Here is a 23575-nt window from a genome sequence, read left to right as displayed (position 1 = left end):
CCAGGTTCTTCATATTGAAGATTATCTCCAGATGGTGATCTTGTCCTATACTCCACGGTGGCTGCTTTTTTGGCGTGACATGTAAAATCTATTCACTAAAACAAAGGGATATGGACCTATGGTGAACCAGTTAAAAAGTTTAGGGACTCAAAAATGCAATTTAAAAGTTGATGAACCTGGATGACACATCATCAAAAGTTAATGGACCCAAAAATACAGTTTGAAAGTTGATAGACCTAGATGACACAACACCAAAAGTTAATAGACCTAAAAATATAGTTTAAAAGTTGATAGACCTGGATAACACATCACCTAAAGTTAATGAACCTACGGTGCATTTAACTCTAATAGTAACTTCCCTCCTGGTGATGATTTGCAATTCCAACAATTATCCAAGCAAAGGCAATAATGATCATGCATGCACTTCGTTCCAGGAATATTTCAAAGTATCAACTGGCAACCAATAAGCAGCAAAAAAAAAAAACAGGGGGCAAAATGGCTTTAAATCACATGATGGACCAACAGGTATACACAAATCACAGGACAATCTCAACAAACAAGACTTAGCATAGCTAATGATACATCTCCGCCAAGATGAACAGAGCAGGTAAGTTGAGCAAAATGTGCCAGCAACCATTAAGGTGGAATTGTAGCACAGACATACTGCTATAAGGTGCACAAGAAATTCCATTTTTCATCAGGATGGAAAAGACAAAATAATGTCCTGTATAAGACTTCTGCAGATGACAATTCAACAATACGCCGCATAACACATTTTCCTACTTCCCACGTATTAACCTGGTCCTGCACAGCAAACATGACACAGAATAGTTCATATTTGGCTCGTTCTATTGTTCAAAACTTACTCTAGGTCAGTGCCCCGCATGATAGAAAAAAATAGCTTCTTCTTTTTCAATGAATAAGATTTCTACGCAGCTTGTACGTGAAGAATTCAGTACTATCACTTCGCTTGCGCCCCAACTGGAGAATGAACTAAAAAAGAGACAAAAGGCAAACTGGAAGCATGTACACAACTATACCATTTACCAATCATTCTTTTGGTAATGCAAGCAGTAGCATTCCTTCCTTTTATTGGGATCAGCGATCACACCTACTATCTATGGTGTTTTGTAATGCACTGAAACGATTGTTTGTTCGATACAAACAAGACAGTATGATATTCGTTCCTCCACAGATATGGATCGCATTCATTTAGGAGTTATTCCTTCAAAGATAACTAGAGAAGACATGCCCTATTCTGCTCAAAGCATGAGCTTCACAAACTTAACTCAAAAGAAACAAATGTTGTAAATGAAGCAGATTAGTATCAAACCTCTAGGTGCACCTTCATGTGGACCCCTCTGTGGCCCAAGCATCTGCATCACAGCTCTCAAAGCCTCCGCAGCCTGCTCGGGTCCAGCCACATTTATATGGATGCCATCATCCCTGCGTACTGGTTCACCATGTTCCCCTTCATGTCCATTTGAAGCTTGGCGTGCCTGAGTTCCTTCATTGCCTGAGCCCGAGAAGGCAAAGGGGGGAGGAACAGCAGCACCAGTTGGGAACGAAGCAGGTGGAGTATGGTTATTTGAATTCCCTGTTTGACTCGATCCTTGACCGCTAGCATTGACATTTGCTTGACCAAAAATGTCATTCAAATTTATACTTATCGAATGTCCTGGTGGTGGTGCACTAATATCGGATGACCAGCCAGTGAAGAATTCTTGACCTGGAGAACTACCTGGTGGAAACAGATTGAAAGGAACACCACCACTTGTAAATATTTGATGTGGTCCTTGAGCTTGGCGTGCATGTGTGTTCTATAAACAAGATGATGGATTAGCTGTCAATTTAGACCAAAGAACAAAATAAAACCATACAACATAATAAAAACATAATCTTCAGTAGACATCCCAAATAGGAGCCTTTTTACAAGTGAAGCATTTCATTTTACACAAAAAGAAAATATAGTGCTTATTTGTAGGACACATCTCAAACTCCACTTCGGAGGTAAAGGCAAATTTCTAGTGACAGTACCTGCTCTCCTGGTGGGACTCGTTCAGCCAGTTTCTTTTTTGTGACCTAAGTTTATTGGACAGAGAGCAAAGCAAAGAAAAAAAAGGTACATTAGCTTTCCATACTCACGTTCCAAATGAAAATAAAGTAGAAAAAAGAAAATCTTTACCTCAATATTCTGTCTGACATTTTCATTACTAGGATCAAGCTCAGCGGCTGCAAGAAGAGCAAAGTAGATTAACTATACATTCCACACATTATTGGATAACATAACACTATAGTGCAGAAACATGTAGGACGAACAAGTGGAGCAGTTAGTTTGATCAGGCAGAAGAAAAACCCATTATAACTGAAATATCAGGAATCATTGGAATAAATTTGAAAATCCAGACTTTAGTAGTTTACACAGTGCTTAAAGCATGTCACCATAAGAAAGTATGGTATGGATTTAGCTGTGGAACTTGATTAGGACTTAACAGGGAACTGAACTAATTTTTTTTTTCTAATTAGATTTCTATAAAAGTACGGATGTCCAGATGTTAAGGAAGAAAGTTGCTTTGGGGTTGGATGCCACGGTATGCTAAAAGTTACTCAAGAAACAAAAGTTCAACCTCTAGATCCACAGTTCATATAAAAGACGAAACACAGGCAACTGCACCTACTAACTGTGGAAAAGGTTAAAAAGGGCAGCACACCAACAGATACCTTTCAAGTATCCCTTGTACAGAGCATCGTGATAATTCCCCATAGCAAAATAAGCAGAACCAAGTCGGCTATATGCTTTGCTGTAGCTAGGGTCAATTTCAATTGACTTCAGGCAGTCCTCAATAGCTTCATTGTTCATATTAAGAAGGGTATATGCAGCAGCCCTGGAAGTGGCATGTACATGTTACATCAAAGTGGAAGCAAGTAAATGACATCATGTATTAACAAAAGCTAGAGAGTCCTTTGGTTGCCAGAAATGAAAAGTTCTCAATGGCCTTCTAACTAACTCATTATTTATGTTTATTTCTCAAATACGTGCTTTCCTTCCTCAGCCTTATACCAAGGGTGGCCTAGCTTAGTTGGAGAGAAGTGTCAGCAAACACCTCTGCCACCCAGCTTTGAGTCCTCATCAACTTGAAATTGGCTGTCTATTTCTACTTGTTCACATTGTCACCGCACCTAGGTTGGTCGAGTACACCCCCCCCCCCCCCCCCCCCCCCCCCCCCCCCAAGCCTTGTAAGCTCTGATATTGAGTTTCTAGGAAGAACTAATAACAGGTACAAGGTACTGAGACTTGCTACCTAATCACAGGTTATAGAATAGGAACACCATAAAAGTAAGAACTGGTTCAGGCAGTTAAGTATTAAACTGCCATTAGTCCTTAAATCTCAAGATCCCATCCTACATTAAACATGAAACTGAGGGGGGACAAAATGTATCTTTTCTGTTCTACCAATTTAACACATTATCATGAGAAAACAAAACTATCATAGTAATTTGCAGCCCGCGAGTTCACAACCATAGTTTCTCCAATTGGTCCGTACCTGTTGCAATAGTAAATGGCATTTTTTTTGTTCAATGCAATGGCACAGGTGTACAGCTCTACCGCTTTAAGGTGTTGGTTTGATCTCACGAATTCATTACCTGATAAATAAATGATAAGCAGTCAGCTAACAGGACCGAGCACATTGACATTCATTTATTAATGCATATAGAAGGCTTGAACTATAACATTATTGCCTTTTACCTTTACACATTGAAAACAGCAAAGATTGCCAAGTTAGAATTTGCACATTAGTGCACAAACTAATGAATCACAGAGGGAATGCAAATTGTTACTCAAAATACAACACATGAAATGACTAGACCACATACCTCTTGATTTAAAGGACTCTGCAAGGTCTACTAAGCTTGCCTTTTTCGTTCCTGACTTCTGCATCGCCTAAACAGAAACAAAAAAAGGCCCATAATTAATAATTGTACAAATATGTCAAGAACAATCAGGACAAGAAAAGGGAGAAACAAGTGCAAACCAGCTAATAGTTCCCTAAGAAGAAAAAAACAGAAAGAGGGAGAGAGATCATTTTACCAGTAATGCATCATTGAAGTATTGTGTTGCTTTTGAAAGTAGGCCAGGATCTTCAGTTCCAGCAGGGGATGTCTTAAAGAAATTGATTTCATCAAGTGCAGCATAAAATTTTGCAAATATTTCATCGCCTGAATGATCTGGCCAAAGATTAAAAAAAAAAGGTTCGCGAGAACATAGTTAATTTTAGTTACCTCGCAAATGAAATCAAGATAAACAAGAGGCAACTACATCTGAATAAAATTTATGCCATAGTCATACCTAGGTCAAATGTATCCTCCATCTGACTGTCACTCTGATCAGGACAAGCAGAAAGATGATATGAGAAGATAGTGTATCTAAAGAATGCTATTTGGGGAAAGTAACAAAACTATATGGATAAGCAATTCAGCATATGTTATAGGAGCTCTGAGTAACATGTACATTGAACAAATTGTGCGAAGATATTGTCAGTAAATGTGAAATATGAATAAGCATGTATGCCTGTGGGGCAACACAGAAAGGATGGTTGTTAAACAAAACACAATTCATGTGTCAAATGGGGTGAGAGAGAGAGAGAGCATACATTTGATGTTGTGCATTTGTTTGAGTCTTCTTTGACATTAGATGTGCCCGCATTTTGAGATGGATTGTTTGATACAGATTGTGACAGCAAAGCAGCTCTTGCCCGGTCTCTTTCATTTGCTTCCAGAGAAGCAAATAGCTCAAGCAACAGTCCTGGTTGTATCGCCTCACGAGTGGCTGATGAGTTAACACTAAAAATGGACTCCAGGCAATCCTTAGCAACTTCAAGAGCTTCAGGATCAACCTCAGGAGCTAATTCGACTGCATTTAAGACATGGCTGTTTAATGTCAGAAAATTGAATGGCAAGCAAAATCAAATGAGCAAAACCCAGAGCAACTCATGTGCTTCAGTTGTTCTAATTCCATTAAAAATGATCAACTTATTTATATATTGGTTCTCAACTTCTCGCCAGCCAGAGTCTATGACTGCCGTGAAAATGTGGTGCTTTCGCAGTATAGCGTATTAGGCCTGGTTTGGTTTAGTTTGCATTTTTTTTTGGCGAAATGATACTGTAGCACTTTCGTTGTTATTTAGCCATTAGTGTCTAATCATAGTCTAATTAGGCTTAAAAGATTCGTCTCGTGAATTTCGTCTAAACTGTGTAATTAGTTTTATTTTTTATTTATATTTAATGCTTACGGTACCTTATAACATTTCATTGGGTTTTAAATTCGCCTGCAGAAATCAGAGATGCAGCATCTAATGTGCCCACGACTGTATCTGACCTCCTTGGAAAAGCCGCTACTTCCAAAAAGGACCCTGAATTACTGCCACCCACTAGAAGGCTAGAAGCACTTGTAACCCTAGTCTAGAAGGTGGGGGTTTTGCCCGTGACAGTGGTTTCAATACACAAAATCCCAAATGGGATGCACATCGAGTTCCTAAAAAAGTGCGAGCGAAGCTCTAATTTCATGGGTTTGGTAGCACACGGGACTGGAGCCCCTCCCGGGCCACCACGGCCACGGCAGAAGCAGAAGCCATGTGTGCGTTGAATGGATCATCCAGAGAGAGAAGGGGAACGAGCGCGACTACCGAGTAGCAACGAGACGCGGGTGAGGGATCGGATCGGGGAGTCGTGGGTGTGGAACGGAGAGAGAGGGAAGAGCGAGTACCGACCGGAGTTGAGGAAGTCGAGGAAGGAGAGGACGATGCGACGGGAGACGGGCGAGTCTGAGCGGGTCATGTTGCCCATAGCTTCCGTGGGCCGGCCGCTGCAGCGCCGGCGCTGGAGGAGGCGGAGATGCGGACGGCGGAGCAGCGGGGCGGGCGGCCCGTTTTACTTTTGGCCACGATTGATTGCCTAGAGTAGAGGCAGCAGCACTTTGACAGTTGACTCCACTGCCTTGGCCACAGGGGCTCCTAGTGAAATATACATAGTGCAAGGGTTTCTTATGCAAAACGTTAAACGTCGTTGCATTTGCATTTGCATTTGCATTTGGACCGACGGCCTCCAAGAGTTTTAAAAAACACACAAATTTGTGAACGACCAGTGTTCAATTTTCACATGATTACATGAACGTATCCAATTTGTGGATGATAGGATAAGGCATGGACAAAACCTGGATGAAAAAAGAAGAAGAGGATTGGTAAAAATAATACTACTAAGAAAAGGAGAGGTCTCATATATAGGAGCAATTGTCCTAGACATCAAGATAATGAAAAAACAATTTTGATGAAATTTCTTTTGTCTTTGTTAGTCAAAATTGTAATAACGTAGCGCATGTATTAGCTAAGTCGGGTAACCAGACGGCTGGTATGATGTGGCTAAATGAAGCCCCAGAGTCCATTCAAGCTCACTTTACTTTGTAACGATCTTTTAAGCTACCTCCGAGGAGGCCGCGGCGGCCTTTGTCCTGCAGGTCATGCACGTAGTCGACGATGCGCTGCTGCTCGGCGGGGGAGAAGACGCCCGTGTGCAGCTCCAGGCCCTGGAGGACGTTCACCATGCGCCCGTCCACGCACCCTATGCATCCCCTTCGTTCGGCAGACCGTAAACGATCGTGGATTATTTACTGCTACCTGGCTGGATTGGTGTGAGAGAAAAATACTATTTTAGCTTATAATCCATGATAGTATGCGAGCAAACAGACACCGGCTCTGCTCTGGCTCCAACAGGCTACAGTATGGATGGCCGTCTCTCTCGTGCACCAGGGATTAGATTACGGTGGGCGCAGCCGACTGACCGACTCGGTTTCGTAACCCTTCCGTATTCGTGTCCGTATCGCTTTCCTAGGCCCAAGGCCCAGAGGCCCCAACTTCCAAACCAGCTCGGGGCCCGGGCAACCTTGACAGAGCAGGACGGCCCAGTTGAGTCTACTTGCTGGGCTTGGACCAGTCTCCCATTCCCCCATCTTTATATAGTTAGGAAACACAATCCACACACACTCTTCGGCACGAACACCCACAGCAATTGGCGCGCACCCAAACCCTAACCCCCTCTGCTCCCAGCCGCCAAACGCCATGGGCTCCACTGCCGCCGCCTCCGTGCTCCCGGTGTCCGCCGGCTCCGGCGAGAACCTCGTCCTCATCCTCGACTACGGCTCGCAGTACACCCACCTCATCACCCGCCGCGTGCGCCAGCTCGGCGTCCTCTCCCTCTGCGTGTCCGGCACGGCGCCGCTCGCCTCCCTGGAGGGCCTCCGACCGCGCGCCGTCATCCTCTCCGGCGGGCCCCACTCCGTCCACGCCGCCGGGGCGCCTGCTTTTCCCGAGGGGTTCCTGGACTTCGCGGCCGCCGCGGGCGCGCACGTGCTCGGCGTCTGCTACGGGATGCAGCTCCTCGTGCAGTCCCTCGGCGGCGCCGTCGTCCCCGGGGAGCGCCAGGAGTACGGGAAGATGGACGTTGAGGTGACAGCGGCCTCCTCCGCGCTATACGGGGAGGCGGAGACGGGGAAGCGCCAGACGGTGTGGATGAGCCATGGCGACGAGGTGGTCAGGCTGCCCGAAGGCTTCGAGGTGGTTGCGCGCAGCGTGCAGGGCGCCGTCGCCGCCATCGAGTACCGGGAGAAGCGCTTTTATGGGCTCCAATACCACCCAGAGGTAGCAACCGTTATGTCTGATTACTTACTATGACGAACGTCATTCTATGCGAAGCTACAAATTTTGCCATGCTACAGTAAATGGTACTGTTTGACCATTCCAGGCCTATTTAACTGCTTCATCAGTTCACCAGCATAGATATTGTTTTTTTTATTTCAATCAAATATTGGTCTTCTTGGTTCAGACCACTGCTCATTTATTTCGTTCATTCATCCTATGGAGCTGTTAGTCGCTGAATTCTCACTCTTGGTAGTAGGAGAATTCTTACTCTCATCGAGAGAGGATGACACTAGGAGTTGGGGCAATTTTCTTGTCTATTTCTCACACAAGCTCACACAAATGCCATGCCAACCCAAGGGGTTGGGGTTACATATTTATAGGCTGCTAGCCAGCCAAGCATATGCCAAGATGCTAGTCTAAGATGCTAGTCTAAGATGCTAATATGCTGTCCTAGCTAATATGCTGTCCTAGCTAAGATGCTGTCCTCTAGTCTAAGATGCTGTCCTCTAAGATGCTGTCCTCTAGTCTAAGATGCTGTCATAAAAACAGAAAAACAGCCACAAGGACCATGACCATGTGAGCATCATAGCCTCACAAAGACCAGCCACACATGAGACTTATCCATCATTCTCCCCCTAAGTCTTGTGCGTCGTCTTGTGGGAGAGTTGAACCATCCCGGTCCTGGAGCAGAGCTCAAGGAACTTGATCCTCCCAAGGGGCTTGGTGAGCAGGTCCGCAAGCTGGTCCTTTGGTGTTGATGTAGCTTGCCTTGATGCTCTCTTCCTCCAAACAGCTTCGGATGAAGTGGTACCTCACCCGGATGTGCTTGCTGCGTTCATGGAACACGGGGTTCTTTGCCAGGGCCAGAGCGGACTTGCTGTCCACCCTGAGCTCCACCGCTCTAGTGTCTCTGCCGAGGAGATCACCAAGCAGTCGAGCGAGCCAGAGCGCCTGAGTCGAAGCGGTGGAGGCCGCTATGTACTCGGCCTCGTAGCTGGACAGGGCCACCACCTGCTGCTTGACCGACTGCCAGCTAACGAGGCACTTGCCGAGGAAGAAGAGGATCCCGCTCGTGCTCTTGCTGGTGTCGATGTCGCCGGCGTGGTCGCTGTCGCTGTACCCGACGAAGTGTGCCGCCCCAGGGCACCTCGGGTAGTAGAGGCCGTGGTCGAGAGTCCCCGCAACGTAGCGGATGATCCTCTTCACAGCCTGCTGGTGCTCCGTCGTCGGTCGCTGCATGAACCGACTAACGTAGCCGACGGAGAATGCCAAGTCCGGCCGTGTGTGGGCGAGGTAGCGAAGGCTCCCCACAAGACGCCGGTACTGCGTAGCGTCCACCTCCTCCGTCGTGCTGTCGCGGCTCAGCTTCAGCCTCTCCTCCATCGGAGTGAGAGCTGGGTTGCAGTCGGTGAGCCCAGCTAGCTCAACGACGCGCTTGGCGTAGGCGGTCTGTCGAAGCGTGATCCCAGAGTCATCCTGGTGTACCTCGATTCCCAGGTAGAAGGAGAGAGGCCCCAGGTCACTCATCTGGAAGGTGGCCTTCATCTCTTCCTTGAATGCCGCCACCTCCGCATCCTTGGTGCCGGTGATCACCAAGTCGTCGACGTAGACACCCACCAACAGGGCATTACCTCCATTGCCCCGTCGGTAGATGGCCGCCTCGTGCGGGCTTTGCTCGAAGCCCATCCCCTTTAGCGTGGAATCCAGCTTGGCATTCCACGCCCTCGGTGCCTGTCGCAAGCCATAGAGGGCCTTGCGCAGGCGGAGCACCTTGCCCTCCTTGCCGGGGATCGCAAATCCCGGCGGCTGGTGCACGTAGACCTCCTCCTTCAAGTCGCCGTTAAGGAACGCCGACTTGACGTCCATGTGATGAACACGCCAGCCCTCCTGGGCAGCTAGCGCAAGGAGGAGTCGCACGGACTCCATCCGTGCCACGGGAGCAAAGGCGTCGTCGAAGTCGACCCCCTCCTGCTGCACGAAACCTCGTGCCACCAAGCGAGCCTTGTGCTTGACGATGGCACCGGCTTCATCCCTCTTCAGCTTGTACACCCACTTAAGGGTGATCGCGCGATGACCACGAGGAAGGTCAGCAAGCTCCCAGGTGCGGTTCTTCTCAACCGCATCCATCTCCAACTGCATCGCGGCGCGCCATGCCGCGTGTCTCTCGGCCTCTGCGAACGACCGAGGCTCGCCGTCGTCACACGCAAGGTGCAACTGCGCCTCCAGGTCCTCCAGGTCATGAGGCACCAGTCCCGGCACCAACTGGTCGCCGAGAAGGTTCTCCATCGTACGGTACCGCAACGGCTCGCCGTCGTGGTACGCGTCGATGCGCTCCTCGTCGTGAGAGAGCGGAGTAGCGAGCTCAACCGGGCTATGCTCGACACGAGCTGGTGTTGGAGTAGACGTGCCCGGAGAGGTGCCTGTCGGTGCTGGAGTGCGTGGCGTTGCCGGCTGTGGTGAAGCCGGCGAAGAACTCATCGCAGCCGAGGTCCTGGCTGGAGAGCGTGGAGCTGTCGGAGTAGCAGGCGCCGGGGTCGGTGGAGGCTCGGGGATTGGGGTAGACGCGCTCGCCGAAGAAGAGCTGCCTACTCCCCCAGCTCCCTCGAAGTGGACGTACTCGACAGTGAAGTCGTCGTAAGTCGGAGCCGAGCCATCGTCCACCGCCTTGTCCCACGCCCATCCTCGCCCTTCGTCGAACACAACGTCGCGCGCCGTGCGCACACGCTGTGTCTTCGGGTCGAGGATGCGGTAGGCCTTCGAGCCCTCCGCGTAGCCGATGAACACTCCCGGAGTGCTCCTGTCGTCGAGCTTGCTGATGTGGCCAAGCTCCTTGGCGAACGCGAGGCAGCCGAAGACCCGCAAGTGGGAGACCGCCGGCTTGCGCCCATGCCAAGCCTCGTACGGCGTCCTGCCGTCGAGCGCCTTGGTAGGCGAGCGGTTGAGGATGTAGACGGCCGTCACCACCGCCTCTCCCCAGAAGACAGCCGGCATCCCCCTCTGCTTGAGGAGGGCCCGAGCCATCCCCACAACCGTCTGGTTGCGCCGCTCGACGACGCCGTTCTGCTGCGGGCTGTACGGCGCGGAGTAGTGGCGCTGAATGCCCTCGTCAGCGCAGTACGACGCGAATTCAGCCGCCGTGAATTCGCCGCCGTTGTCGGTGCGCAGCACGCGCAGCTTGCGGCCGCACTCCGCCTCCGCAGAAGCCTGCGCGCGTCTGATGGCGTCCGCAGCCTCTCCCTTGCTGCCGAGGACCATCACCCACATGTAGCGGGAGAGGTCGTCGACGAGCAGCAGGAAGTAGCGTCGTCCTCCCGGTGTGGCCGGTGTCACCGGGCCACACAAGTCCCCGTGCACGAGCTCGAGCCTCTCCTTGGCTCGAAAGCTCGCCTGCTGGGGAAAGGGGAGTCGCCTCTGCTTCGTCAACACGCAGACGTCGCAGAGCTGCTCCACATGGTCGAGGCACGGCAGGCCTCGCACCATCTCCGTGGCACTGAGCCGCTTCAGGGCCTCAAAGTGAAGGTGCCCGAAACGCTCATGCCACTGCCACGCCTCGTCGTCCCGACGAGCAGCGAGACAGAGGGGTTGTGCCACCTGCACGTTAAGGACGTAGAGTCGATTTGCGCTTCTGGATACCTTGGCAAGAAGGCGACGACGACGATCCCAAATCCTCATGACTCCGTCCTCAACCACCACGCGCGAACCGTTCTCATCCAGCTGTCCCAAGCTGATGATGGAGTTCCTCAACGCGGGGATGTAGTAGACTCCGGTGAGCAGCCTGTGCTCACCAGACACGGCGGTGAAGATGATGGAGCCGACGCCCTTGATCTCCACGCCGGAGGCATCCCCAAACTTGACGGAGCCTCGGACGCTAGAGTCAAGCTCGGTGAAGAACTCCCGTCGACCGGTCATGTGATGGGTGGCGCCGGTGTCGAGGCACCACCCGTCAGTCTTGTCGTTGCCGGAGCTGTCGCCGAGGAGGGCGTGTGCTTTTGGCTCGTCAAGGTGGAGGAGAGCCGCTGCGGCCGGTGCCGCTGGAGGTAGCTCGATGCTGGCATGTGCCATGAACAGAGCTGGCTCCTCCTCCGCCTGTGCGACGTGGGCCTGGCCGCGTCGTGGCTGTCGACAGTCCTTGGCCCAATGGCCAAGCTGGCCGCAGTTGCGGCAGGCGTCGTCTCGTGCCGGCTTGTGCCTGCCGGCGGCGCCGCCCTGGGCGCCTCCGCGGGCATCACCCTCGGCACGTCCTCGCGCCCCGGCCTGGGCGTCTCTGCGCGCCTTACGTGGCTTGCCACGCTTGCGGCCGCCTGTCGCGGAAGAAGGCTCCCCCTTCCTCCGGTCACCCTGGCTGGCAAGCCACTGCTCCCGAGTGAGAAGGAGCTTCCCGCCAGTGGTGATGGGCCCTGAGAGGGACTGTGGCTCATCACTATCGACGACCTTGAGGCGACCTATCGCCTCCTCGATCGACATCGTGGAGAGATCCAGCAGCGACTCGATCGAGCGAGCCATCTGCTTGTACTTCTCGGGGACGCAGCGGAAGAGCTTTTCGACAGCTCTCTCCTCGCCGTAGGTGTCGTCGCCGAACTGCACCATCTTCTGCAACAGAGTGTTGAGACGGAGAGCAAAGTCATCAACGTCCTCACCTGGCTTGAAAGCCAGGTTCTCCCACTCCTTGCGAAGTGCCTGCAGTGTGGACTTGCGGGCGCGGTCGCTGCCGATGCGTGCCGCAGCGATGGCGTCCCAAGCCTCCTTGGCAGTCCGCTTGCTGGTAAGCGAGAACTGCATCTCGGGCGGGACTGCAGCGATGAGAGCATCCAGCGCCCGTCGATCTAGGTCGTAGTCGACGTCGCCGTACCGGACTGCCTCCCACATGTGCCGCACCTGGAGCTTTACCCTCATCACCGCAGCCCACTCGACGTAGTTGGTCTTGGTGAGGGTAGGCCACCCACCGCCGGGACCGACGTCCCTGACAACAGCCTGGAGCCCGTGGTAACCACGGTACCGATCCGGGGAGAGAGAGCCACGCTGCCTATGAAGGCCGCGCTCTCCATCGACCCGTCGGTACCGATCCGGGGAGAGAGAGCCACGCTGCCTGTGAAGGCCGCGCTCTCCATCGACCCGTCCGCCACCGTTGCCGTGCGCGCCTCCTCCAGGAGCGCCACCGGCGCGTCCGCGCCTGTCTGGGCTGCCGCCGCGCTCGTGGGCGTGCGCGGCTGCCCCAGGAGCGCCACCGCCGTGCGCGCCTCCTCCAGGAGCGCCGCCAGCGCGTCCGCGCCTGTCTGGGCTGCCGCCACGCTCGTGGACGTGCGCGGCTGTCCACTGCGCCGCCCGCGCTCGCGCTGCCTCCCTCTCTAGCAGCTCGAGGTCCGAGTCGGCGGTGTCGTCAGCGGAAATGGAGCTGCCGATGCTGCCGCGCAGAGCCTCGACCTCCGCCGCCGCCGCACGCGCTGCATTCGCCGCCGCCGCTGCTTCCGCCTCCGCTCTGGCTGCTACCAGCTCCGCCGCTGCTAGCCTCGACGCCCTTGCCGCCGCCGCAGCGGTCTCTGCCGCCGCTCGCTCGCGTTCCTCTGCCGCGGCAAGTTCGGCCTCCTGCCGACGCCGCGTGCTCGAGGCGACCGAGCGCTGAGACTGCCCTGCGGACATGACGCGCTACCGGGGGGCTGCTGCGTGGGGAGAGGGCTGCTTCAGAAGAGCTGGGAGAGGAGTGAACAGGAGCGGCCGGAGGAGCTGCTGCTGCCAACAGCTGGGGCTGTTGTGGGGCTGGGAGAGAAGATGAGCAAGAGATGCTCAGGCTACAGGATAATACGGCTCTGATACCCACTTGTTAGTCGCTGAATTCTCACTCTTGGTAGTAGGAGAATTCTTACTCTCATCGAGAGAGGATGACACTAGGAGTTGGGGCAATTTTCTTGTCTATTTCTCATACAAGCTCACACAAATGCCATGCCAACCCAAGGGGTTGGGGTTACATATTTATAGGCTGCTAGCCAGCCAAGCATATGCCAAGATGCTAGTCTAAGATGCTAGTCTAAGATGCTAATATGCTGTCCTAGCTAATATGCTGTCCTAGCTAAGATGCTGTCCTCTAGTCTAAGATGCTGTCCTCTAAGATGCTTGTCCTCTAGTCTAAGATGCTGTCATAAAAACAGAAAAACAGCCACAAGGACCATGACCATGTGAGCATCATAGCCCCACAAAGACCAGCCACACATGAGACTTATCCATCAGGAGCAACATCAGCTCAGTAGTTTAATTCTCTCTTGCCAGTAGAAATGATCTTTTGCATGCTCTGCCCTTTCTTCTGGTATTATTACTCTTGATTATGTATCCACAGCATCGTGCTTTGTCTTCGCATACCATCTGGTTGCTCTTTGCGGATCTGTTGATGCCATAGCATGACTGTATTGAACTTTCTCATGTAAAGGTTACACATTCAGCCCAAGGAATGGAAACAGTGCGCCGCTTTCTCTTTGACGTTTGTGGGATCAAAGCTGATTGGAAGATGCAAGATGTGCTCGATGAAGAAATCAAGACCATCCAAAGCACGGTTGGTCCTGACGAGCATGTTATCTGTGCATTGTCAGGTGGAGTTGATTCAACGGTTGCTGCCACCCTCGTTCACAAGGCAATAGGAGATAGGCTTCATTGTGTTTTTGTTGACAATGGTCTATTGAGGTAACAATATGCTGCCTTAGTTCTGTTTCTTTTGAATGGAACTTGTGCATCTCAAATCAGTGTGCAATGAAACTAACACAACCTCATTTGCAGGTACAAGGAGAGAGAACGAGTAATAACAACCTTTGAAAGCGATTTGCACTTGCCAGTTACATGCGTTGATGCGTCAGAGCAATTCCTCAGCAAGTTAAAGGGTGTCGAGGACCCAGAGCAGAAAAGAAAGATTATTGGCAGGGAATTCATAGCTGTCTTTGATGAATTTGCTCACGAGCTGGAGCAGAAGATAGGGAAAAGGCCTGAATTTTTAGTTCAAGGGACTTTGTACCCTGATGTAATTGAATCATGCCCACCTCCTGGGAGTGGAAGGACACATTCCCACACCATCAAAAGCCATCACAATGTCGGTGGCCTTCCAAAAGATATGAAGTTAAAACTCATCGAACCACTCAAGCTCCTATTCAAGGATGAGGTACCAATTTGAATTAATTTGCATAATATAATTTGTAATTTTCTTAGCTTCTTGCATGGTCAGGCCTCAGGCGTGGTATGATGAAAGGAACCAGGAACCTTTATTTTTTATTACTCTTACATTTTTTTTAATGTCTGTAGGTGCGGAAATTGGGGAGTATTTTGAATGTCCCAGATTCATTTTTGAAGCGGCACCCATTTCCTGGGCCTGGTCTTGCTGTACGTGTCCTAGGTGATGTTACACAAGGCAATGCTTTGGAGGTTCTTCGTCAGGTTCGAACTTTGAGAATTGTTGAAATGTTGCTATATCACCTTGGATATACTATGTGAATTCACAGTTTCTCAATTTATGTCTTTCAGGTGGATGAGATATTTGTTCAAGCTATTAAAGATGCAGGCCTTTATGATAAAATTTGGCAAGCTTTTGCTGTGTTCTTGCCAGTACAGACAGTTGGGGTTCAGGGTGACCAGCGAACCCACTCCAATGCTGTTGTTTTAAGGGCAATCACCAGTGAGGATGGCATGACTGCAGATTGGTATGTACCAGTGAAGTTCCAACTCTGTTCCACTTTTTTTCCCCTAGCAAACTTTAGGTATGTTGTACTAATATTCTGTTCCAGTCATACAGATAGTTTTCTTTGTCTGTGCTGTAATGTTTCACACTCTTATCACTCTAGAGTCTGGGAACCAATAATTGGATCTCATTCATTCATGGTCTAATTGGTTACAGTTGTAAAAATCTACAAATGTTTGCATGAGATAGTAAATTCCGTCATTTCTTTGGTGGTTTGCCCTTTTCTTTCCTTGTTGCCCTTGTTGTCCAACCCGAAAGTTCTCTAGGTGCTCCCTACTAAGGTCAACCATTTGGTTTTGCCTTACTCCAAGCCATCTAATCTGTGTTCCAACTGCAAAGTGCTCATGGTGCTCTCTTACAGTGAATCTTGAATATATTGAACAGATTGACCTTGTGATGGTGCATGCCTAGTCTTGATATAATTTTATTTCGAGCCGTACAAATTGTTGGAATATTTAGAACTATCTTCTCTGTCATGTTAAGTTCTCCTGTTGCCCTGTCATAGTGTTTGTTTTAAGCAGTAAACTGCAGGCGATGTGTCTTTAAACAGTTGACTGCATCCTGCATATTTTCTCATATCAAGCCATTCTCTTTTAAAAAATTTCAGGTACTATTTTGACCATGCATTCCTGGTAGATGTGGTAAACAAGATCTGCAACAATGTGCGGGGCATAAACCGTGTTTGCCAGGACATCACATCTAAGCCGCCTGCAACGGTGGAGTGGGAGTAGGAACAGATTGTCTTATGCTGCGAAGTGGGATGGGACAAGTAACTAACTAACCTTATGATGCTATGGTGGAAGGAAGAGCAATTTATCTTTTGATGCTGGGATCAATTAATTACCCTCATGATGCTATGGTGGAAGGATTTTATTATGACGGTCATCCTCGTGCAGTATGTACTACTGTCGGCTGCTGACTCGGTTTTGTTTTTCGTATTATTATTAGTACCAAAAGTGTATGTGTCGTGCTCTCTCGGTCTTCGCTCCTGTCTTGGGTTAGCCCAAAAGTTAAAACCCGACTTATTGACTCTTGTCACTCTCAACACGTTGCACGGCTTGCTCTGGGTAGGCTGACGGCGATGCTGATGACAGTTACTGAAGCTGTATTGTCAAACTCTACTGAAGCTGAATCTTGCAATAGATGTGAAAAAAAAGGTACCCAGAGCTGTGCATTCGTTGTGAAAACAATAATGGTTACCTGCTGTTGATCTGTTTGAAGGCATGAGTTTCATGTAGTGCTGAGGAGCTTCATAAAATGATCCACCAACATATGGAATAATTTATCAAGTACACTTGCACGAGTATCACAAATAGCAGTAAAGAAGAAAAGTGACCATGCATCAATAAATTAGGTTCATCATGAATTGTTGCTTAATGGGACATGTAAAATGTCTTGTAACTTTGTGAGCCCTAGTGATGTGCCAATGTATACATGTAACATTGAGATTTTGCATTGCTGAATAAGCCATTTTTCAACAAGCAACGTTATTATACCTGCTGCTACTTTTATATATACGAGTTACATCTACATCTAACCACTGCTGCTGCTCTTGGAAGTCAGATCAGCATGCGCAAGTACTGTCTGCATGCCTGTAATTGTTTAGTATGCAATCTCAGTGTGACAATCACAAGCCGCTCTCTCATGGCTCTGTTTTTCTTGTTACTTTGCGCTGGTGTGTGGTTTCATTTGCTGTAGCCTGTAGGTATAAAAAACTGCTGCTGAACGAACAGGACAGGATACTGTTGGTGGGTAATAAAAAAAACCCAACTCCAAAAAATTTGGATTAAACGGGGCCTTAGTCAACCTAGATGACATGCTTGCTAGTACTACTACTCTGCTGCTGCTGCAAATGAATGCCACTATAAACTCGCTCAGAAGACAGAACAATCGCCCCGTCGTTGAAAAAAACAGCTAAAACACTGTTGTAACACGCTGAAAAGACAAGTTGAAAAAGTACGGATTATAAGACGAGGAACATGGCCTTACTAGCTTAGCTTACTGCTGCTGCTCCGTGTATACAATACAACAATAGATGCATGCATGCATTCCACTGCATGGACTTGTAATTTGTAACCAATTGAAGCTAGCTAGCTAAGCCTTGTAGACGACAACAAAGCATGGAAGGATGGCTCTGGGGTTGAACACCAGCAGCTCCTCCAGGTTGGAGTACACCCCAGCCGATCCCGCCACCGAGTCGTACTCCTCCTCCTCCTCTGACACCGACGCCGCCTGCTCTTCTTCCTTGGGCCGCTTCACCCTTCCCGCGATCACCCGGCACACCAGCATCGCCCTCCGCTGCTGTCGCTCGGCCTCCTCACCCAAGCCGCCCTCCGCCGCCGGCACGGGCACGGCGTCGTGCGCGCGCCCGCTCGTGGCCATCGTCAGCACCCCACCGTCGCCGGCGCTCCTGCTGAAGCCGTCGCGGATGATGCCGCACGCGGCGCAGCCCCCCGAGGCTGCGGCCCCGGCGGCGTCGCAGAGGTGCGTGGCGCCGTTGAGGCCCAGCGAGCAGGCCAGGGTGGCGCAGTGGAACCGGAGCAGCTCGTTGCCGTCGGCGGTGCACCGCGGGTGCCTGTTGGAGCTGATGTTGTTGTTCTTGGCCCCCATCGCCACCGGCTGCTTGCCGGCGCCGCCACCAGCTGCTGCCCTGGCCTTGACGGCGTCGCGGTACTCCTCGAAGCGGGCCAGCGTCCTGGGCGTGTTGTGCACCTTGAGGATGCGGTCCACCTTGCACACGGGGCTCTGCTTCTTCAGCCAGCTCGACTGGAAGATGATCTCGATGATGTTCCGGCTCGTGTCATCCCGCGCCAAGCTCGGACACTGAATATAAATAGCATGTTCGGTTTCACAGTTGGTTGTGGTCAGGTCAAACAACAAACATAGAGGGAACATTTCGGTTCTTGGCATCGCCGATTTGATCAAATCATATCCCCCAGTTGTCATGTGTCCCATCTGCTCAAAGCCTCAAGTAGACAGCCGCACTTGCATGTTGCAACTGCCGACATGACCGGCTTGTCACGTGCTGCAAATTAAACGATCTGATGGGTACTGGTACTAGTACTGAAAACAGAAAGAGAGAATTCCTTATTTGACACTGGGAAAATGAGTCGTTCCTTTCTTGGCCCTGAAATTTTCTTCGTTCCCTATTTGACACTCACTTCAACTTTCGTTCCTAATTTGACACTGTCGTCAAATCCGTTAGCTAACGGTGTTAACTGGCCGTTAAAAAGACATTTTTGCCCCTAGAAAAAAAAAGCGGCGAAGCAAATTTGAGAGAAAAAAAAACCTGCGCCTTTTTTTTTTGAAGAAATGTTGGATCTCCTGCCTCCTCTATTGGCCACTTAAGCTGCACTTGGTGCCAAAGCCGTACTTTTTCAGCCAACGAACAGTATTTTTCTCACGTAACAAATCAGTCAACGGTACTTTCAGCCATGGCTTATCAACCAAGCGAACAGGGCAAGGGAAGCAGCTTTTGCTTTGCTTTGCTCTCTACTGTTACAGTAGAAGCAGCAACATCGTATGCTTGCTAGCTATAGTCGTAAATAAAAACATGAAAAGCAGCAAGAATAAAGTGCAGCTCTCACTTTCACACAACAGCAGTAGTAGAAGACAGCACAGATGAGCATGAGATGGGGCTGTGCATCATAGCAGCAGCACGGCCAGCACCGACCAAAGAACAACTTTGCCAGATTCGCCTCACTCTCCAATCTCCTCTGTGGTGATTCATGAGGAGGAACTATGATGGTTATTATTATGCCGGGGAGAAGAGGAGTTACAACCTAGCCTAGCCTGCTTTGCAAAAAGAGATTTGATTTTGGTTGGTGGATTACTCCATTTGTCTGATTTTCCTATTATTGTTTGGATGATATGTAATTTTGTTGTTGTTTGGTTATAGAAATAAATATAAATTATCTTTTAATTTTAAAAGCTGGTCGTGAAAATTTAGACACCCAAAATATAGCAACTCTATTGATTGATTTAATTGTACTCCATTAAGTACCAGCAAGAAGGAAGCAAAGCAACCAACCTGCGTGCCTGATGGACTGGTGGAGGTGGAGGCTCTCCTGCCTGACGAACACCTCGCCGCAGTCGGGGCAGGGGCAGATGGTGGTGGCCGTGGCCCTCATTGAGGTGCTGCCGCTCACGGGGTCCACCACCATGTGGCACTCGTAGCACCCCGACAGCCGCCTCAGCTGCATGCCGGCCCTGAACGACGACCCGCCCGACGATGACGAGGACGACAGCGACGACCCGCCCCGCTGCAGCTGCTTGCTGTTGCTGCTCGCCGCCGTCGCCGACGAGCTGCGGCCAGTGCCACACTTGGCCTCGCTCAGGGGCTTCTTCACGCACCGCTCGCTGCTCCCGCTCACGGACGCGCGCCGCTTGCAGGGCTCGCCCGCCGACGCCGACGCCGTGCCGCCCATGGTTTCCTCCGGCGGCGGCACGGGCACCCTCTGGTGCCTGCTCTCGCTGTCGTCCTTGAGCTTGCAGATGGACGGCGCGGAGCAGCCCAGCCTCTTGCTCCTGCTGCCGGTGCCGGTGTCCTGCGCCCGCGGCCGCGCGTGGTGGTGCTGCCCGTGGCCGTGTCTGTTTCTGCACGAGAAGAGGCTCTTGAGCGCTAACCTGTAGGACGGGCTCTCCGGCTCCGTGCACTGCCTGCTTTGCTTCTTCTTTGCTTTCTCCTCCTTCTCCGGCCTCTTCTTGCTCGTCGTCAGCTTCTTCTTCACCATGGCGGCAGCGGTGGAACTGGAACTGCTGCTGCTCTTCTTGGCCTCCCTGACGCCTGCCGATCTGCCCGGCTCCACCATTGCGATAATGCGATCGAAGCTCCTCTAGCTCACTTGCTAGCTTTGTTCTGCTTCCCCCTAGTCCTAGCCTTGTTATTCTTGGGATTTCCCTTTTTCTTGATCTGACTAGTTCTAGTCTACTTGAGAGAAGGAGGAGGTACGAAGGATTATGATGATGAAAGTGAAACGAGGATGGACCATGTGTGTGCTGAATTGAGTGAGTGAATGGCGCTTGTTCTGCTACTTGTCTTTCTATCTGAAGAGAGGAGAGGAGAGAAGACGTGAAAAGGAGGAGGCTTTGTGTTGCTGCAGCTTTATGCTTTTGGTTTTGGGGAGTGAGTGATCTGATGAGGGTGGAGGAGCAGGACCCTGCTCTGTGCTTCTGCAGCTGCACCTGCTTATGCTCCAGGTAATTTAGTCATTGGATTAAGAGCATGCAGGCATGCAGCTAGCTAACATAACAATGTTGGGGCTTGATTAATAAATGAGTTATCCAGCATGGCATGTTTATGACACAAACACATCGATGGTGTTCTTGATCCCATGCCTTGATGGCGTCCCAAGTACTCTATAGCTAGCACAGTGAATATATTGTTTGGTTTGTTTACTGAGCTCCAGATTATATTCGTCGTATATCACAATGAACATATAGGAACAAAACTAGCTCGATGCCCAGTACCGAGGTTGAACTGAAATTCAAAACATCTCTAGATAGATGAGCCATGACCTAGCATTGGAGAAATTCAAAACATGGATAGGAACAAAACGCTTCGTCCAGTGGAGTACAGTAAAAGTCTCAACTTTGCTTGCTTTGGAGGAAGACAAAAAACTTAAGTATGCTAATTCTGAACAAGTTGTACAACTTGTACAAGCCTAAGTTACATGCAAACACTGAAATTGCTTGCAGACTCACTCACTCCGTTTACCGCCCCTCTGCCTGCCTAGCTAAGTAGCTATCCTAGATGAGGATGAATGGATGAACGTACATACAGACATTGGAGTATATATAAGATCCAAATGACAAAATCTTGATGATTTCAAGATGACCAATGCCGGCACGCTACGTACTTGATTACTACTAATGAGCTGATCGATTCCAGAACAGCACATGCATGTACCCTGGCATTTCTTGGTCTTGGATACTAGTGGCGTCACTAACTAGCATGCAAGATCTGCGCCATGTTCGCTTGGCTTATAAGTCGTACCTTTTCAGCCAACGAACAGTATTTTTCTCTCATAACAAATCAGCCATGGCTTATCAGCCAAGCGAACAGGACACTGGAATAAAAGCAGAGGCGGCGAAATAACAAGTTGATGCAGGCAAAGGCTGGCAGGCCCCAATGGTGGTTATTACAGTATGTACAAGGAATCAAACATGCAGCTTGCTTATTACAGATGTGTACTTAGCGGGATTGTGATTGAGCGGATTTGGTTTGGACCATCCATAGCTGCTTCTGATTTTATCGTGTCACACTCCTCTCTTATCTGTTCAATAAAATTGGCACCTTCTTTTCACGGACCCTGCCTGTTGGCTTCAGAAAAGAAACAAAATTTTATTTTGGGAAATCTATTCTATAGTGAACCTAATAGTATTTATTCAGTATCATAACTGTCAGTAATCTTTTTGTATAAACTTGATTAAACTTTAGGTCGTTTGATTGACTTCTTAGAAAGCGGAAAATGCATTCTTTTTTTGGCATGCAGAAAACAAGCAAGGCAGGCAGAGCGGTGAAACTGAAACCTGAGTATCTGACAGACGGTAGTAGTAAGAAGGGAGTGATGCATGTATACGATGAGAGCGACGCCACATCACATGCAGGATTATTCGGATTCGCATTGGAGTAAGTTTTGCTGCTACCTATCAGTAGTTCAGTACAGGGCATGGCATGACATGGCGCCGGTAGTGGCCATGGCAGGGGAAGTTGCAGCAGCGTGCTGCGTGCATGCATGATTCTGAAACGTGATGTCTATGGATCTGCTTGCTGCATCTTCCCCCCCCCCCCCCCCCCCCCCCCCCCCCCCCCCTGTTTATTGGAGGACCCTACCCTAAATTCATGCAGGTTTGGGAGCTCCATGCAGCATGGATGATGGATCCCCACTCGGCGGGCGGCATGGGCATGGGCTGGTCCGCTGGTGGCTGCAATCCATTTCAGTGCTGATCCACTAGTCAGTCAGTCCTCATGACTGAAGACTGCAAAAGGCCATTGCCTCATGCCTGCAGTCGCAGTTGCTGACCTGCATAGTCATCTCTGAATGTGGAGCTGCAGAGGAGAGGAGACAATCATACATGCAATATCATATGCGATCAGCAGCTAGCCAACATCTCAAAAAGCCATCCCATCAGCATATCAGCAACCAACGGAATAAGGAATAAAGCAGGAGAGCTAAGCTGCTTTTTGCGTTTTGTTATCCTTTTTGCATCTCAAGACAAGAGCAAGGCACCATGCGCACACACACACACACACATACACACCGTCTGAATTTCACAACCAGGTGCCCCCTGTGTGTGTGTGGTCATCATGCATGCATGCTGCGAGTACGAGATCACTCACCCAGATGCTGTGCTTTTATCTTGTTGTGTCCCGGCCCCTAGCTGGTAGCTGCAGCCTATGTAGAATCCCGAGATTGTTCATGCATGGGCTCTATGCTTCTTTTGCCTGCGAAGTTTCCTGCAAAGGCTGCGCTTTTGATAAATAACCTCTCCATCGACCAGCCACACGATTCTTCTATCTTGTTGAGTCGTTCCTCGTTCGTTATAACAAAGAAATAGCCCACCACGAATTTGTACTTGTACTACTACTCCCTCCGGTCGAGTTTATAATTAAGGCTTAGTTTGATATGCTCTCGAGCTATACTTTGAACAAAGTGATGGCGTTTAGTTGCTGTGAGTTTCAGTGTGGCATGCATCTGCTGCAATGAGCCAAAACAAGAGTGGGAGGGGAGGAATTGGAGGAAGCACGAGGCGCAATCCTCCAGATGCCGAGGTCCACGCCGCTGTCGCTCTCAAAAGGAACAAAGCATAACTCGATTACGCAATAAGCCAGTACATTATACTACTGTTAAGGCATGGCACCGTTCAAACATAATTGCTAATCTCGAGACAAGACGCTGATTCCGAGAATCCGAGATTGAGTGTGTGTGTGCGCGTGTGTGTATATATATAGCTCCAAATTTAGGTTGTTTAGAATATACTGTATGTTGATACGGCCTACATATATAAAGTTAAACTCCGACTAACAATTTCGACAAAAGATACAAATAATTGTTTTGGAATCAATTTCCATGATGAATTAATCTAGTTAGTATCATCATCAACCAAAATTTATCTGGATTTTATAGCTACTTGTGGCCAGAACTAGAAATAGATGTTCAACCCAAGAGAA

General features: G+C 49.7%; 2 protein-coding genes and 1 pseudogene across 2 annotated transcripts; 1 reads left to right on the top strand and 2 right to left on the bottom strand.

Moving 5' to 3' along the window:
• Positions 1-514: 514 nt before the first annotated feature.
• Positions 515-5958, bottom strand: LOC136494250 (uncharacterized). The gene is made up of 11 exons (XM_066490421.1): positions 5769-5958; positions 4653-4912; positions 4349-4382; positions 4091-4227; positions 3877-3943; positions 3546-3645; positions 2722-2885; positions 2186-2232; positions 2038-2082; positions 1334-1820; positions 515-804 (listed from the first exon to the last, which is right to left on the bottom strand). Exons 1-11 carry the CDS (start codon positions 5842-5844, stop codon positions 794-796), a joined length of 1428 nt encoding a protein of 475 aa, XP_066346518.1. The 5' UTR covers positions 5845-5958; the 3' UTR covers positions 515-793.
• A 1087-nt stretch (positions 5959-7045) lies between these two features.
• Positions 7046-16891, top strand: LOC136494248 (uncharacterized). Its single transcript, XM_066490418.1, has 6 exons — positions 7046-7691; positions 14110-14360; positions 14454-14829; positions 14970-15101; positions 15189-15364; positions 16010-16891. Exons 1-6 carry the CDS (start codon positions 7113-7115, stop codon positions 16131-16133), a joined length of 1638 nt encoding a protein of 545 aa, XP_066346515.1. The 5' UTR covers positions 7046-7112; the 3' UTR covers positions 16134-16891.
• Positions 16892-17383: 492 nt separating this feature from the next.
• On the bottom strand, positions 17384-20311 carry LOC136494631 (uncharacterized; annotated as a pseudogene).
• Positions 20312-23575: the final 3264 nt, after the last annotated feature.

Source organism: Miscanthus floridulus, chromosome 11 (assembly GCF_019320115.1).
Source record: "Miscanthus floridulus cultivar M001 chromosome 11, ASM1932011v1, whole genome shotgun sequence".
In the NCBI taxonomy this organism is placed as follows: domain Eukaryota; kingdom Viridiplantae; phylum Streptophyta; class Magnoliopsida; order Poales; family Poaceae; genus Miscanthus; species Miscanthus floridulus.
Note: the sequence above shows the minus strand (reverse complement) of the source record. Positions and strands in the feature narration are given on the sequence as shown.

Bases quoted from the DNA above. Each gene is read 5' to 3' on its own strand.
- LOC136494250 (XM_066490421.1), bottom strand. From the start codon at position 5,844: ATGGGCAACATGACCCGCTCAGACTCGCCCGTCTCCCGTCGCATCGTC. The intron at 4,383-4,652 runs GTATGCTCTCTC...TGTCCTGATCAG, and splicing joins ACAAATGCACAACATCAAAT to AGTGACAGTCAGATGGAGGA. The intron at 2,233-2,721 runs GTATCTGTTGGT...CTCTTCTTGCAG, and splicing joins GTACAAGGGATACTTGAAAG to CCGCTGAGCTTGATCCTAGT.
- LOC136494248 (XM_066490418.1), top strand. From the start codon at position 7,113: ATGGGCTCCACTGCCGCCGCCTCCGTGCTCCCGGTGTCCGCCGGCTCC. The intron at 15,102-15,188 runs GTTCGAACTTTG...TATGTCTTTCAG, and splicing joins CTTTGGAGGTTCTTCGTCAG to GTGGATGAGATATTTGTTCA. The intron at 15,365-16,009 runs GTATGTACCAGT...AAAAAATTTCAG, and splicing joins GATGGCATGACTGCAGATTG to GTACTATTTTGACCATGCAT.